Genomic DNA, 16,019 nt, shown 5'->3' with positions numbered 1-16,019 from the left:
GGAAATGGCGATGCCAGTTTCTCAAACAAATCTCTCGTTTGATCTAATCGGTTAATTAGGTTTGCATAAAGGTCTGAATTTGTTCGCGATTCTATTTGATTCGTTTGGACAGTTCACTCAGGTCTGAATCGTGTTTTCTCACCGTGTAACTGGTTACTTTATAAATCAGTAAAAGAAATGGAGGTTGGAAATTGTATCTACTGCAGAGATAGACAATGTTTGTGTGTATCTAACTATTACTGCATTAAAATATGGAGACATTTTTTGATGTGGAGCTTTATACAGGTTTGAAATGATGTGAGGGTCAGTAAACTCAGCGTTTTATCCTCTGTGGTTAGTTGTTAACCACTAGGCTCCAACACCCCCTCGTTATAAAGCCCGTCGATCCTGAACTACATGTGCAGCATTCAGCCGCTTTTAAACCTCTGTAATTCCTCAATTGCTGTAATTGCTGAAGGTCCATTAACGTGTTTGGAGTTCATTAACTTGCTGTCAGTGGGTTGCGGTCTCTTTGTGCTGTCTGCTACTCACTGACTATAAAGTCGCTCGCTCGCACGCTCTCTTTCCATCTGCAGGTGCTGTGAAATTAGAGTTGTCATTTAAGGCTACAGGAAGAGCTGCTGTTGTTTTGAGAGATTATGGCTGGTTTTGTTTGCTGTTTGTTGTCATTTGAGTCATCATGTGGCTTTTAGAGTGCAGGAGAAAGCTCAAATAGAGAGCAAATATATTTCACTGTTGCAACTCCCATGTGTGGACTGTGCATATGACTGTGTCGCTTTTTTCATAATGTACAGGTGAATGTGTTTTGTCCTGTGCATGGGGAAATGAAAACTCACTGTAAACAACAAGAATGTTACAAACATTTACCAACCTGAAGCATTACCCATGTGAACTGGGCAATCGCAACCCTATCTAAAATGTAATAAGTAGTGTAAGTAATGTAACTGATTTCATTAGATTTTTTTGATTACTTCTCTAAATGTAAATTGTTTTCAACTATTAATCATTTTCAAACATGTAAAGCAGTTTGATACAAACATGTTGATACTGTAGTTAACCCTACAGTATCAACACTGATTACTGTCAGACTTTCAAAATCCTTCATCACTTGATTTAATATGATAATAATTTAATTTTAAAGCACAAAATCAGACTTTAGCACCTCTTTTTACTTTGAGATTGTTCTGAGGTTAAAGACAGATGAATCTTTGCAAACCTTTCCTAATAACGTGCTAGTTAGCCAGTTTCGCGGCTGAATTTTACAGTCTGCTCGTCACCCCACGGAAGAGAGGGGCGGGGTCAGCAGAGCTCATTAGCATTTAAAGCAACATGGACTAGAATGGCTTAATGAAAACAGAGCTGATTTTGACAGGGTAAAAAAGATGTTTTTTACACTACCATTGAGAAATTTTAACCAAAGTATCTTATAGACTTTTAATCATGAATCATATCAACTTGTGTAAAATGGGCATCCGATGACCCCTTTTATCTTAAAAAATAAAACATATACATAAACCCAAATAGGAAATAAAACAGTTATCGAATAAGCATGTGTAAGCATGAGACACCCCTGAAATTTTAGAGCAGTCAATGTAATTTATGAAAGAAATCAATTAAATCTGTATGTGGGTGTGTGTGAAAAAAACAAACAAAAAAACAGATGTAACCCCCTTTGTAATCGTTAACATTTTCATAAGTAGCTAATTTAATTACACAAATGTTCTCAGTAACTGTAACTGATTACAAGTACATTTATTTTGTAATTAAATTACGTAATTTAGTTACATGTAACTACTTACTTCCCAACACTGTTTAATATGCATTTGATACATAGACCATAGCTTCCAACAGCACAGCATAAGCAGCGCCATCTAGCGACTATGTGTATGGGACACCTTTGCAATCTCAGAGTCCAAAATTAACAATGGCAAAGCAGCAAATGGGAGTAAAATTGGTGAAACTTGATAACTGGTAATGAGAATCACTTTTAAATCTGCTGTCAAAAAAGAAGTTGTTTAAGGTCTCACAGAAGTTTTCCACTAAAATGAAAGCTGTAGAAAAAAATATTATTATTATTATTATTAATAATAATCACAACCTAGATCTGTCGGTTTCCCCTCGGTGTTCTGCTACCTTCACTCACTTTGAACCATTATCCCTTGCTTCATTGATGGATATTGTGGGTCGGATGAAACCCTCAAACTGTCCTGGTGATAAGATACCATCGTGGCTTTTTAAAAAAGCCTTTGATGTTATTGGGCCTAGTGTTTTATCCGTTATAAACACAAGTTTGGTTACTGGCATGGTGCCCCTTTCTTTGAAACATGCTGTTGTTCAGCCTCTTCTCAAAAAGCCAAATTTAGATAAAGAGGTTTTGTCTAATTTCCGTCCCAATTCTAAGTTGCCATTCTTAGCCAAGGTTCTTGAAAAGTCTGTTTTTAACCAACTACAGAGTTTGTTGGACTAAAATGTGGCTCTTGAAGTGTTTCAATCAGGCTTTAAAGCCAATCATAGTACAGAATCCACACTCCTAAGAGTTTTAAATTATATTTTTTTTATTTAGTGATTCTGGCCATTCTGTTGTCCTGTTGTTATTAGATCTCACTGCAGCCTTTGACACCATAGACCATGAGGTTTTAATTTCACGCCTTGAGAATGTGGTAGGCATCCATGGTACTGCTTTAAACTGGTTTCGATCATTTTTGGCAAACAGTAGGTTTTCTGTTAACCTAGGCCAGACCTTTTCTTCATCTGCTTCACTGACTTGTGGAGTTCCACAGGGATCTATTCTTGCTCCAATGTTATTTGCCCTATATATACTACCATTAGGGTCTATTTTTCGCAAGTATGGGATTTCATTTAATTTTTTTCAGATGACACGCAAATTTATTTGCCTGTGAGAAAAAATATTGACACAACGCTGGATTCCCTCAGAGTCTGCTTACGGGTGGTTAAAGCCTGGCTATCAAATTTTTTTTTTTAATTAATTAAATGAAAATTACATTTTAGTTAAATCACATCTCCCCTATTTTGGCCTCTTTGGGTTGGTTACCCATTCAAGCTAGAGTTGATTTTAAACTTTTAAGTTTTGTTTATAAGAGCCTAAATGGATTAGCCCCGCCATATTTATCTGAATTTTTTTTTTTAGTTTTTTTTTTACTAATGCCTTTACAGCACTTTGGTGCAACTCTCTGTTTGAATGGTGCTATAGAAATAAATAAACTAAACTTATTATTATTATTAATATAAAAATAAATATTGTAAAATTTTAAAATAAGATATTTATTCATATACTGTAGAATTATTATTAGTGTTGTTGTTGTTATTAAAACAGTGTTTTTATATTTTTTAATTTATATATTTATATTATACAATATTTATTTTAGTTATTTTTACACTAATAGTAATAATAATAATAACATAATTATTAAATGTTTTATAAAGTATTATTATTACTATTATTAATATTGCTTTATGATCATTTTTGTCCTTAGCTGACCACATGCTTGCTATTACAATTGCTCATACTGAAGGTCCGAGTCCTGTCTGGAGGCTAGAATATCATAGCAACCACATAGAAATGTGAGTTAAGAACATTGAGGATCTTCGCAATGAAATAGAAATGCTCTGAAAACCAGCCACAACACTCTAGCATTGTGTGTCGAACAAACACCACTGCTGCAGTTATTGTTACTACTGTAAACATCACAATAGTGTGGGATCAAACATTTCTTTCTGAGTCATTCTGCTGTTTTGTTTAAATTGTTACTTCGGTTTTATTATGGGAACAATAACTATGGTTAGAAGGAAACGTTGGATACCATGATAAATAAATATTTTAAGGGCAATTCACTTAATATTTGGCTATGCATTTATAAAATTACATAATTACTGTATCAGATGAGCAGCTGCTTACCAACAGTCTGTTTTGCTTGCAATTACAAAAATCAGCCTCTTGTGCAAATTGCAGGTCACAGTCACATTTGTGTGTACTAAAATAAAAATTGACACACATCCTCATTGGCATACCACTTTGTTGTCTAATACGCTTTTGTGTACAGTATGTTAATCCATGTTTAAGCACACGTACTCATGTACATAATGCAGACGGCCGAACACGTGGGTTTGTGCTTCTTGTATGTTAAAGCACGCTGTACCTAGCGGGAGCGTTTCCATAGTAACAGGATTGTGCCAACGCACCTCCTGCAGTCCATGCAGCAGAACTCTACACATGTTTAACTGAAGCCTACCATTAAATGAAAATGAATTCCTTCACTTCTACACCACTCTCCATTAACACTTGTTTTAAGACTGGCCTCTGCTTTAGTTTGACCATTTGGCCCCCTTGTGGTCAAAATGTGCTGGTTGAGAACAGATGCTTGTCGCCGTGTTGACATTGGATCAGATATTGTGGCTGAGAGAGGAATCTTTGTTTATTTTTAATAAATAATGTCAGAGTTGTGGGCTTGACCAGATATCTCAGATGGGAAACATTGTGTCCCAGTTCTTTTCCCTGATAGCCAATCAGAATTCTGCTGGAAGAGCTCAAGCATTTAAGGTGGTAGATGATGTAATTGCAGCTTCATTTAGCTTTGTTCATGCAGCTTATCAACATTTTTGATGCCATAGAAATTTCATAATTCTTGTCACCAATGTCAATATAAAAAAAAAAACGAATACTAGCCCTAATTTAAAAAAACAAATAAAACAAGCTTACTGAAGACAAGCAAACAGACAAGTAAATAATTAAGAAATTAATGACAAGCAATAGGACACAAAACTACAGTCGAACAAATAAAAAAGAAATGCTACATTCATTATATAAAGTAATAAAATGTATAAAAACAATGCATATTCTTCACTGTGTAAATTCAATATATATTTCTTCTAAAAAAAGTTATAAAAGCGATTTAGTCAAGAGCAGTGAGAGATTTTCTCTCTTTTGCTGTTTGATTAGCATGACCGACAGAAAGCAGGAACATTAGACTGCTGTCACTTTAAGAGCTGCCCGGATCCAATGTACTGTTTACACGTGTTTTCTTTCTCAGCTGTTTTCTTTCACTTAATACATAAATTATGTCATAATTGCAAAGACTGGCATTTTGACACATACAAGTGTGTGTATTTAACCTTTCAAGGCCTAAAAGCTGAAAAAATGAAATGAGCTCTTTTTCACTGCCGATGGCGCTTCAACCGCTTAAAATCACTTGTTTTAAATCCGCAATGCTTAAAAGCACAGCAACATCACATGAGCGCGTAACCGCTCCTTCAGAACCTTCAGAGTTTCATAGAAACTTTGGGAAGGTGATGTCTTTTGACTTGGGCCGGTAAGCAAACTTCTTACAGCGCCCTAGCAACCACCCAGATCACCGTAGCAACCTTTTTTGTGCTAGTTTCACACATACAAGCACCACTCATATTTTCTTCTGAAGAAAAGTTTAGTTCTTTCTTTTATCATATGCTGCAGTGCAGCTTCATAAAAGATGCCATCCTTCCTACTGGAAGCTTTTACTGAACGTTAGTGCACAAAACCAAGAAGATGTGATCTGCACGGGTCCAACACTTCTGAGACAGACGAAGCAAAGCTCTCCAGAAAGAGAGAGTGTGTGGTCGTTTGATCAGCTATTGGCTGTGGTTTGGCTTTGTTGCTATGGCAGCAGCTGGTTCTGTTGTGGTGTAGTTTGTTTGTGGAGCCGTGAGCGTGTCCATGAGTGCTTCTCTCAAGACACACACACACAGGACCCAGAGCGGTTTAGTTTGTTTGTCTGTTCGCTTGCTTTTTCTGCTGAGCATCTACTGAATCGTCCATCCTGATAGAGGGACCTTGGCAGGGCAATACGAAACGCTAGTTCACAGGTAGGCCTCACGAATGCAGCTGATTGGATGTTTGAGTTTGTAGCGTGAGCTTTTGATTGGATGTTTGCTCAACAAGTGTGTTTCCTGCTCATTGATTGGTTGTTTTAGTGGCTGTATTGCTGTTATGCTAATTCTAAGAGTTAAAATGCTGCTTGTTGAATATTATCTGGTTTATAATAGTTTATTTTAAAACCGTAGTATGCAACAGCATGACCTCATTACATGTTTATAATTTAGTGAGTTATGTCAGGAATTTGGGGGCAGTACAATTTTTTTTTTGTTGAAGAAAAATAGTTTTTTGATCAGCAAGGATGCATTCATTTGTGACAGTAAATGCATTTAAAGGTGACACTAAATATTTTTATAATGTTTCAGAAGACTTTTATTTCAAATAAATGTTTTTGGTTTTTTTTATTAGTCAACGAATCCTGAAAACAAATGTATCAGTTTCCACAGAAATATGAACTGTTTTTAATATTGATGATAATCTGAAATGTTTCCTGAGCATCAAATCAGTATATTAGAATGATCATGTGACACTGAAAACTCAGCTTTGCATCACAGAAATAAATTATATTTTAAGATATATTCAAACAGAAAACTGTTGTTTTTATTTATAATGGTTATTTATAAGAAGTTGTGCAAGAAGGTCATCGACTTGTTTTAAACTTTGTTTCTCTTACTGTTTCTTTCAGTCACTTTTTCTTTGGCTCCATTTAAGTATGGAAAGAGATGATGTCAACTCATGGCACTGTTTTTCTGTCCCATCTGTCTCTCAGAGCTCCAGTGATGCACCCACCACTCCTAAGTTTAGTAAAGACCAGCGAGACTACTTCTTCCCAGCATCGTTCTCCACGCCGTGCCTCCACACGCAGACATACCCAGCACCAACACAGGACGGGGAGGCCAAGCTGAGCAAGACCCCTCGACCACTTCTCATTCAGCCACAGGCACACAGCACTTCAACACAGATCTACTGCCCGCCCTCCAGCCAACACGACCAATCACAACAGCGGAAGACACCTAGCCAGCCAATAGCAAGCATGGCCTTCTTGCCTCACGCAGGTACGGCATATAAGCTTTCTTGTTTGCTTTTAAATTATTGAAATAATTTTTGGAAGTGACACATAAATAAATCTACAGTCTATAACACTTAGCATACAACATAGCATACTATTCACTGCATACTGTGCAATATATAATTCGTATACTTACCAGTACAGCATGATTTAGTGAGTGTACAGGTTTAAATTGGTACACTTACTAGCTGAAATACATTGAAAAGTTTGGGCTTAGTAAGATTAATTTAGTGAAAGAAATTATTTTATTCGAAAAGTGTGCATTAAAATGACCAAAAATGACAGTGAGAACTTTTATAATGTTATAAAACATTTTTATTTCAAATCAATCTTTTAAACTTTGTTTATCAAAGAATCCTGAAAAAAGGATTTCAGGTTTTCCACAAAAATATTAAGCAGCACAACTGTTTTCAACATTGATGATGACATCAAATCAGCATATCAGAATGATTTCTGAAGGATCATGTGACACTGAAGACTGGAGTAATGATGCTGAAAATCACAGAAATAAACTGTTTTAAAACATTAAAATAGAAAATATTTCAATTTGTTACAATATTTCACAGTATTTCTAATTGTACTGTATTTGTGATCAAATAAATGCAGCTTGGAAGACTTTTTTCAAAAACTTTTGGACCCCAAACCTTTGATAAATATGCTCATTCTGCATTTTCATTTCAATTGTGTAGACTAATAAAAGAAAGAGAATGATATGAATGTATCATATATCAAAGAGTATATCAAAGAATATATCAGTGAATAATGAAAAGAAGAACAGTAATTAATCACACTTAAAAGGTCAAGTTGAGTGCATTGCATTGTGGGACACATTATTCCATGAAGTTTGCTCTGTTGTATACTAGATATTTTGGCAAATATAGTTTGCATACTGAAAAGTTGCAGGCTATGCGCAGTACACTGCATACTAAATAAAAGTAGTATGGTAGTTTATTATTTTGAATATTAACACACTCCTTTTAGTAGATGCTGCTTTGGTTCGACACTCATTTGATGGTTTCCTCATGTGTCCAACAGAGGGCGTGTTTGTTCGTGAAATTATACAGTCTGTTTATGATTTACACTTTATGTAACCACTGCATGCTACAACAAAACTTTCATTACTAATAGAGCAAGTTGAGTCTGTCTCATTTCTTCTTCTAAGATACACACGCAGACAGACTGAGCTCGCTGTGTCTCGTTTAGGCTGATGTGTCCTGTGCTTCAAACTCAGTTGCTAAGGAAACAAGGATGAAGTGCCCAAAGTACATGATTGTGTTAAGTGTGCATGTATACAGCAGAAAGGCCCAGTGTGTGTCCTTGAGGCTAAATGAAAGTGCATGCACTACTACATAATCACATTTGTGTCGTCAGCTCAGTCTTTGAAATGCAGTCACAGTTTGTAGCATATTAAACCTCGTCAAAAATTAATTTACCTCATTAGCAGTTATGTCAAATGACATTAACATACATAGTGATCATAAACATACTTAGATGCACACAGACACTGTATTATTGTTTACAGTCAGTGGTTATTAATCCCATTAAATAATGTTGTCACTCTCTCAACCATAGTAACCTCAATCTTTGACAACACTGTATCTCAGACACATTTTATTCCAACACAGATATTAAAGTAAATAACCTAAAGTAAGCAAAATATAGTTATTAGAAAATGGATAAGCATTAAAACAGGTAGAAATGAAATTAGAAATGTTGATTTTGCAGCTAACTGAAATTAATTCAAGCGAAAAACTAATAAATAAAATTAAGCTAAATATAATGTAAAAAGCAAAGAACAAATTTAATCAAATTGAACTGAAATTTTTTTTAATAAATAGTGGATTCAAAATACTAATAAATGCTGTAATGGTATATAAATAAAACTAAACTAACACTAATGTGCATTATGCTGTTGGGGAATGGACCAGGTATGATGAACAAAAACCAGGAGTCAGATTGCGATTAATTAAAGAGATTTACTGAAGAAATAGTTTGCAGTTTCATCCGCAGAAGTCAGCTTCAACACTCGCGATGGAGTTCGTAGACCAACCTGCTTTACAATTCAAAACACCAGCAATTATTCCCTATATACAGAGGTTGCTAATTGCATCAATGCATAAGTCATCAAAATTCTGATTGATTCTAAAATCTAGATAAACTTAGACAATTTCCACATATGGACGCAAGCTTGAAGCATTTCTTTTGATGATGACTATTTTAGTGACGAGTGATCAGAGGTCCTATGCAATACTTCTCTCCAAAGATGTATATCTGATACGCTGGACATCGGCAGCGGAGCGTTTGTCCTGGGACTGTCTGAGCTTCTCCCTGTACAGACAGATACTAACACGCATACGCAGAGAAACACTTATCTTACTTCAAGGTTGCCTCAGCCCTAAACCTTATCAGGCATGGTTACACACACCCTGAGAGCAGCTTCTTAGAGAGTAAAAAGGCTATATTCAACTTATTCTCTAACATGCATAAATGTAACTTTAATAATTTTTCAAGAAATATTATAATTAATATTATTATGAAGGCCATTGTATATCTGCCATCCACCCCTTCAATGTATTTGATGTATTAATACAGAATTCACTCACAAAATGTAGCCCATCTGATCAGATGTTTGTGTCTAAATGATCTGTTTACTAATGGCACGTGTCTCTGTGTGTTTGTGTCTGCAGAAGACAGAGAGGAGCCGGTTACTGAGGGTCTGCTGTACCGCCAGCAGGAGTCCCATCTGTGCCAGCAGATGAAGATGGCCACCGTCTCTCATATTCACAGCACACAGGAGTGGGCCGGTCACGAGCCCCCGTCCTGCTCAGGTTTTCTGAGCTTTTTTAAGCAGTTATTACTTTTATTCAGCAAGGATGCATCAGCTTAATCAAAAGTGACAGTAAAGACTTTTATAGCGTTACAAAATGCTGCTCTTGTGAACTTTGTTCATTGAAGGGTCCTGAAAAAATGTTTCACAGTTTCCACGAAAATATGAAGCAGCACAACTGTTATCAACATTGATAATAATAAGAAATGTTTTTGAGCAGCAAATCAGCATATTATACTGATCTCTGAAGGATCATGTGACACTGAAGACTGGAGTAATGATGCTGATTCGGCTTTGATCACAGGAATAAACTACATTTTAATATATATTCAAATAGAAACCAGTTCATTTAAAGTGTAATAGAATTTCACAATATTACTTTTTTTACTGTATTTGTGATAAAATAAGACATTTTTCAAAAACATTGAAAAATCTTACTTTTAAACATTAGTGCAATTAATTAATATGTATTATAAATATACATAAATAATTATTAGTGTTGTCAAATGATTAATCGCGATTAATCGCATCCAAAATAAAAGTTTTTGTTCACATAACGTGTGTACATTTATGAATATATAAATATACACACAAGCATGTATATATTTAAGAAAAATGTTACGTTTATTTATTAAATATTTATATATAAATATATACATGTAATTATTTTCAAAATATATGCTTTATGTGTGTGTATTTATATATACACAATAAATATACACAATACACATATATATTGTGTAAACAAAAACTTTTATTTTGGATGATTAATCATTTGACAGCACTAATAATTATATAACACCTATTCATTCTCTACTTACCACATTTTTAGAATTATAATGAAGTCATCTAAACTAAGAAATTAAGTTGTTGTTTTTTTTCTTTCAATGATTGTTTGCAGAAAGTGACCAGTCAAAGCAGGTAGATGCGAGTCGCATCCGGTCCAGAATTCCACCCAACATGCCCAAACTGGTGATCCCCTCCACAGTCACTAAATTCCCCCCAGAGATAACAGTCACGCCCCCCACGCCCACCCTGCTCTCCCCGAAGGGTAGCATCTCTGAGGAGACCAAACAGAAACTCAAGGTTGGTGTTCTTTTCACTGATATTCATTCCTAATTCAAAGGAAAGCAGATAAGCTCTTTGCAATATTGACACATCCTCAGATACAGTGTCTCGAAACATATTTGAACACTTTTAAAATGTGGTATTTTAAAGTATTTTTGGGGCCACTGTATAACATCAGATGCTCTTTTAAAGGGGTCATATGATTTCAAGTTTTCCTTTCTCTTTGGAGTGTTACAAGCTGTTTGTGCATAGATAAGATCCCTGAAGTAGCAAAGACTAAAGTCTCAAAACCAAAGAGATATTCTTTATAAAAGTTAAGACTGCCACGCCCCCCTAAAACAGCTCATTTAAACACGCCCCCACATGTCTACGTCACGGTGTGGGAAGATTTGCAAAACCAAATGTTCACGCAATGAAAGAAGGCGGAACTATTATTGTCGCTGTAGTATTGTTGCTGCCGCTGGCGCCCTGTCCTGGAGACGCTGTGTTCAAGTTCAAGTCAGCTTTATTGTCAATTCTTCCACATGTACAGTACATACATACAGAGAATCGAAATTGCATTACTCTCAGACCCTTGGTGCATACAGTTAACATTAAACACGTTCAGATACAGATAAATACAGTTTAAACATATGTACATACAACTATACAATTATACAAATGAGGATATTGTAGAAAAAAATAAGAATTAGATCGATAAAGTGGCATAAGGCGCATGGCAGATAGAGTGCAAAACCAGTTAAATAAACAACACTGTGTAGATATATTTGTAGTGCAAAAGAGCTTATCAGTCTGAGGACATTGTAGAAAATAAAAACAAGAGAGATAGATAAAGTGCATAAGGCACATGGCAGAATAGATGGAGTGCAAACCAGTTGAATGTACAAAAACAAAAACAAAACTGTGCAGATGTTTTGTTTTGTTATGAGTGTAGTGCAAGAAGAGCTTATCAGTCTGTTAAAGTGACAAGTCGAAGAGACTGTTCGGATAGTTTTTGTCAGACTACCCGAAGAGGTAGTTTGCAGTCAATGTTGGATGGGTAGTGATCAGCCAATGCTGCACAAGTGACAGGTGCCGGTTACAGTTGTTGGTCGGTGGGGGGGGGGGTGTCACAGAGTCAGAGTTCCTAGTGTGTTGCTGTGTTAAATGGGGGTGAAAGAGGGGAGGGGGGGCAAGGACGGGAGGGAGTTCAGCTTCCTGACAGCCTGATGTATGAAGCTGTCCTTCAGTCTGCTGGTCCTCGCCTGGAGACTCCGCAGTCTCCTCCCTGATGGCAGCAGACTGAAGAAGCTGTGTGTCGGGTGGGTGGGATCGCCTGCAATGCGGAGGGCTTTGCGGGTGAGACGGGTGCTGTAGATGTCCTGGAGGGAGGGGAGAGAGACACCAACGATCTTCTCAGCTGCTCTCACTATGCGCTGAAGTGACTTGCGGCAGGATGCGTTGCAAGCGCCATACCACACAGTGATGCAGCTAGTTAGGATGCTCTCGATGGTGCCTCTGTAGAAGGTGCACATGATGGGGGCCGGGGCTCTGGCTCTTCTGAGTTTGCGGAGGAAGTAGAGACGCTGCTGTGCTTTCTTGGCCAGTGCTACAGTGTTGTTAGTCCAGGTTTCGTTGTGAAAGTGAAAGTACTCTGTTTGGGCTTCCAAAAGAGGACACAGCTAGAAATCAGTGGTTAAGTTGTATTTACAACACTGTTCCTGAACAGTTCAACCCAAATATTGGAGTGTGTGCAGCGCATTTTAAGGAGGCCTATTTCCTGATCCTGGAAGAGTAGCCTACAATGCTGGCTTGCACAAAGGATGTTTCTATAAACACATTGCATTACACCATATACACAAAATAATGTTCTTTTTAGCAATGTCATATAACCCCTTTAAGACGTTCTCCTTCTCTTTGTCTGGTTTTCCCATCAGAATGTGATCCTGTCCTCTCAGTCGGCAGCTAACGTGAAGAAAGACACTCTCGCGCAGCCTGCTTTAGAAGTGCAAGAGACGTCGAGTCAGGAATCCTCTCTGGAAAGCGAGTCGGATGAGGAAGATGACTACATGGACATTTGAATGGTCAAGCTTTGAGCCGCACTGCTGCAGAACTCTCAAGCTGAGTTCTGAAGCGAAATCTCCTTATTTAATTTTGTAGCTGCAGCTAATTGTCAACAGTTTTGTCTTCGTCCATTTTTCTATAGCGTGTTTTCTGCATGTTTTTCAGCGAAAGGGCTTTTTCCTACCCTGGCACTGGTGTCCTGTTGGTTTTGCTCCTCTGCTGCTAAGCATGGACTGGGTTTTTATGTCGTTTTGTTTTTTTTGTTGTGTACGATCCTGTAAAATGCCATTTTTACTCAAAACGACGCTCACACAGTGGAATCATGAAAAGTCAGTACAATATCATTTCCTAAAGGATGGATTATGTAATATTGACAGTTTGTATAATGCAATTTACTCACTCCGAGTTTCCTGGGCATTAAATCTATCACGATGTTGTTTACAGGTTTAAGAGGAAGTAAATTGTGCTTGACGTTTGGTTAGCTCAGCAAAAAAAACATGATTCACATAACTACCAAGTTTCAATGGCATTGTAACCAAACGTGGAATATCCCCTCGAGATGTCAGCATGTAAACGTGACGGTTTGGGTTTTTTTTACAGCCGTGTGGACATGTATCTCTGTTTTCCTGTGTATGTGTTTGTGCGTGTGCTTTGACTTCTTTTTCAGAGCTCTGCTGCCTACACAAACAGCGTGCATGGAGCATCATGTTTGATCGGTTGTCCATGCTTTAGCGACTGACTTTTTAAAGGGGAGTTCTACAAATTTATGATTCTTCACAGCACCTCAAAATTTCAATTGGGATATTTTTTATTCTTATAGATGACTGTATTGGTGATCTACTGGTTGTAACAAAAGATCACATTTTGGAGTATTTAAGCCACCACAAATTCCATCTGAGTTGTATTACTGTGTGCCTCACATTTTTGACCTGATTTCATGTTTTCATTTGTAGTTTTATTACATTTCCATTTGAGGATCATAAACAACAGCGGCTGAAAGGGCAAAGCATGTCAGTCTCATCACCAGCACTGAGAACTATTATTCATATCACAATTGAAATATGAATGTGATCTACCTAGCTGCAGAAAAATTTTCCTTTTTTTTTGTTTTAAGATTATGCCAAGATGTATAAATTACAAATTCTTTTTAAATAAGATGAAAAGGCCTAAAAATGGTGCTGATCCCTTATTTTTGGTTTTGGTTGAATGGAAAGTTCACCCAAAAATGGCAGTTTGTTTATCATTTACTATACTCATATTGTTGCAAACCCATATGACTTGCTTTTTTCTGTGGAACACAAAAGGAGAAATTTAATAGAACGTTCTTGCTGCTCTTTTCCATACAATGAAACTGGATGGAGACCAGAGGGTGCCAGGGTCCAAAAATTACAAAAAGCACTAAAAAATAGTGCATTATATTGCAAGGCATTTGATACTTTTGCATGAGGAACAGACTGAAATGTAAGTATTTTAATTTGTTCTCCTCTGCTGCGGAGCTCAGATCTCATTGACGTTTGTGTATATTCTAATATGGTTCATCAAAACATGTAAACACCAGATTTTCAGTGAATAATGAATTAAATTTTGGACTGTTCTTCAATTAAGACTATTAAATGCCTTTCAAGTCTTGAAATATTGCACTCAAGCCATATGGACTGCGTTTATGGTACTTTTTTTGGAGCCTTTGGTCACCATTCACTTTCATTGTTTGGCAAAGAGCAGCATGAACATCCTGCCAAACATCTCCTTTTGGAGTTTATATTGACAAGATGGTAAGAAAATGAAGACCGAAACCTACTTTTTGGGGAAACTTTCCCTTTAACCAAAGAAAAGGGCCCAAATGTTAGTTGTATTGAGGTTATGTTCTTTAATTTTGGGATTTTGTTTCAATTTGGAGTAGCACTGCTTTCTCTTGGAGCATTAAGAGCATGTCTGACCGGACATTGGTGATTTTCTTTTCAAGTGAATGATCTTCTTGTGGCGTGTCTGAATGTGGACTTCGCTCATGGGTGGTGCTGGTTGTGTTTCCCCACCAGATCATTTCCAGTTGTTATAAAGACAAATTTAGACGGAGGAATGTTTTTTACCAAACGTTTTCTACTTGTAGACGGATAAATAGCTACCAGTATTTTTTTGAGTGCAGAATTTTTCAATATAAGAAGAAAAGACTTTGAAGGGTTGAAATGTTTCGACGCAATGGGCATGTGTGACCAAACTACCTGTAAACATATAAAGAGATGTTTCTATTTTTTTCCTCTTTGTAAAATAATATTTTGTTTGTTGTTGTCTTTTGTATGCTGTCTCTATGCTTGTGTTAAGAATGTAAGACGGTGACAGAAGTGGATATATCCTCTTGTCTCTAGAGATGGGAGGTTTTCTGTGCTCTTTGGAGATTTATGGGGTATTGCTGTCCTCAGGCTTTTTTCTGAGAAGGTTGATATTTCTGACTTGCTGCATTGATATCACAAAACCAAAAATACACTTACAACATTTTTACCTGATCTTTGTTGTTTGGTTATTTTTTGAGATTACATCAGTGTTTTGAGCTATATGCTTAACGTCAGCATGAAATGACAGTTCACCCTGTTTTGTGAATGCATGATATTGATATTCTAAACTCTTCATCTTGTATACGTTTCATTTTTAAAAAACAGTTGAATTAAAATGTAACTGTAATGACAAGACCTCATTGGTGATTTATGCATGACTTCTCCAGTCATTTAATCAGTTTAACCTTCATCCTTTTCAACTCCTACTGCGGTTATTTTTTTTTCATGTCACAATATACTTGCGATACTTCTATAACTGACTTTAAACACAGTCAGAATTCACTTTTAGCAGATATAAACATTAAAAATTCCAAAAGAAAGATGGCGCAAAATGATTTAATGACTCCTCTTGCACTACACAGATTTTTGTCCAATGCATAAAACTAGACTAGACTTAGTCTAGAGCTGGTCATAACTTTTTAAAGTCAGTTACGTAAACTATATTGGCCTAGTCTGAATCCATAAAATAAGACTGATTACCCTTTGGTCAGTCTAGTGCAGTCTAACAGTGTGTGTTTATGCAATTGGCCCCAGATGCTCTCTAGGAGTGTGTGAATTTCAAAAATTTGTGCATAAAATCAGCATACAGATGTTTTT

General features: G+C 36.6%; 1 protein-coding gene across 1 annotated transcript in view; it reads left to right on the top strand.

Moving 5' to 3' along the window:
- The window catches only part of cabin1 (calcineurin binding protein 1), a 115,566-nt gene extending 99,838 nt beyond the window's left edge, over nt 1-15,728 (top strand). The window contains exons 35-38 of the mRNA XM_079382768.1: nt 6,636-6,921; nt 9,623-9,763; nt 10,664-10,848; nt 12,747-15,728. Coding sequence (XP_079238894.1) covers nt 6,636-6,921; nt 9,623-9,763; nt 10,664-10,848; nt 12,747-12,890 — 756 coding nt within the window. The 3' untranslated portion in view covers nt 12,891-15,728. The remainder of the gene's footprint in view (nt 1-6,635; nt 6,922-9,622; nt 9,764-10,663; nt 10,849-12,746) is intronic.
- Nucleotides 15,729-16,019: the final 291 nt, after the last annotated feature.

The sequence above is a fragment of the Barbus barbus genome (assembly GCF_936440315.1).
Source record: "Barbus barbus genome assembly, chromosome: 28".
Lineage (NCBI taxonomy): Eukaryota > Metazoa > Chordata > Actinopteri > Cypriniformes > Cyprinidae > Barbus > Barbus barbus.
Note: the sequence above shows the minus strand (reverse complement) of the source record. Positions and strands in the feature narration are given on the sequence as shown.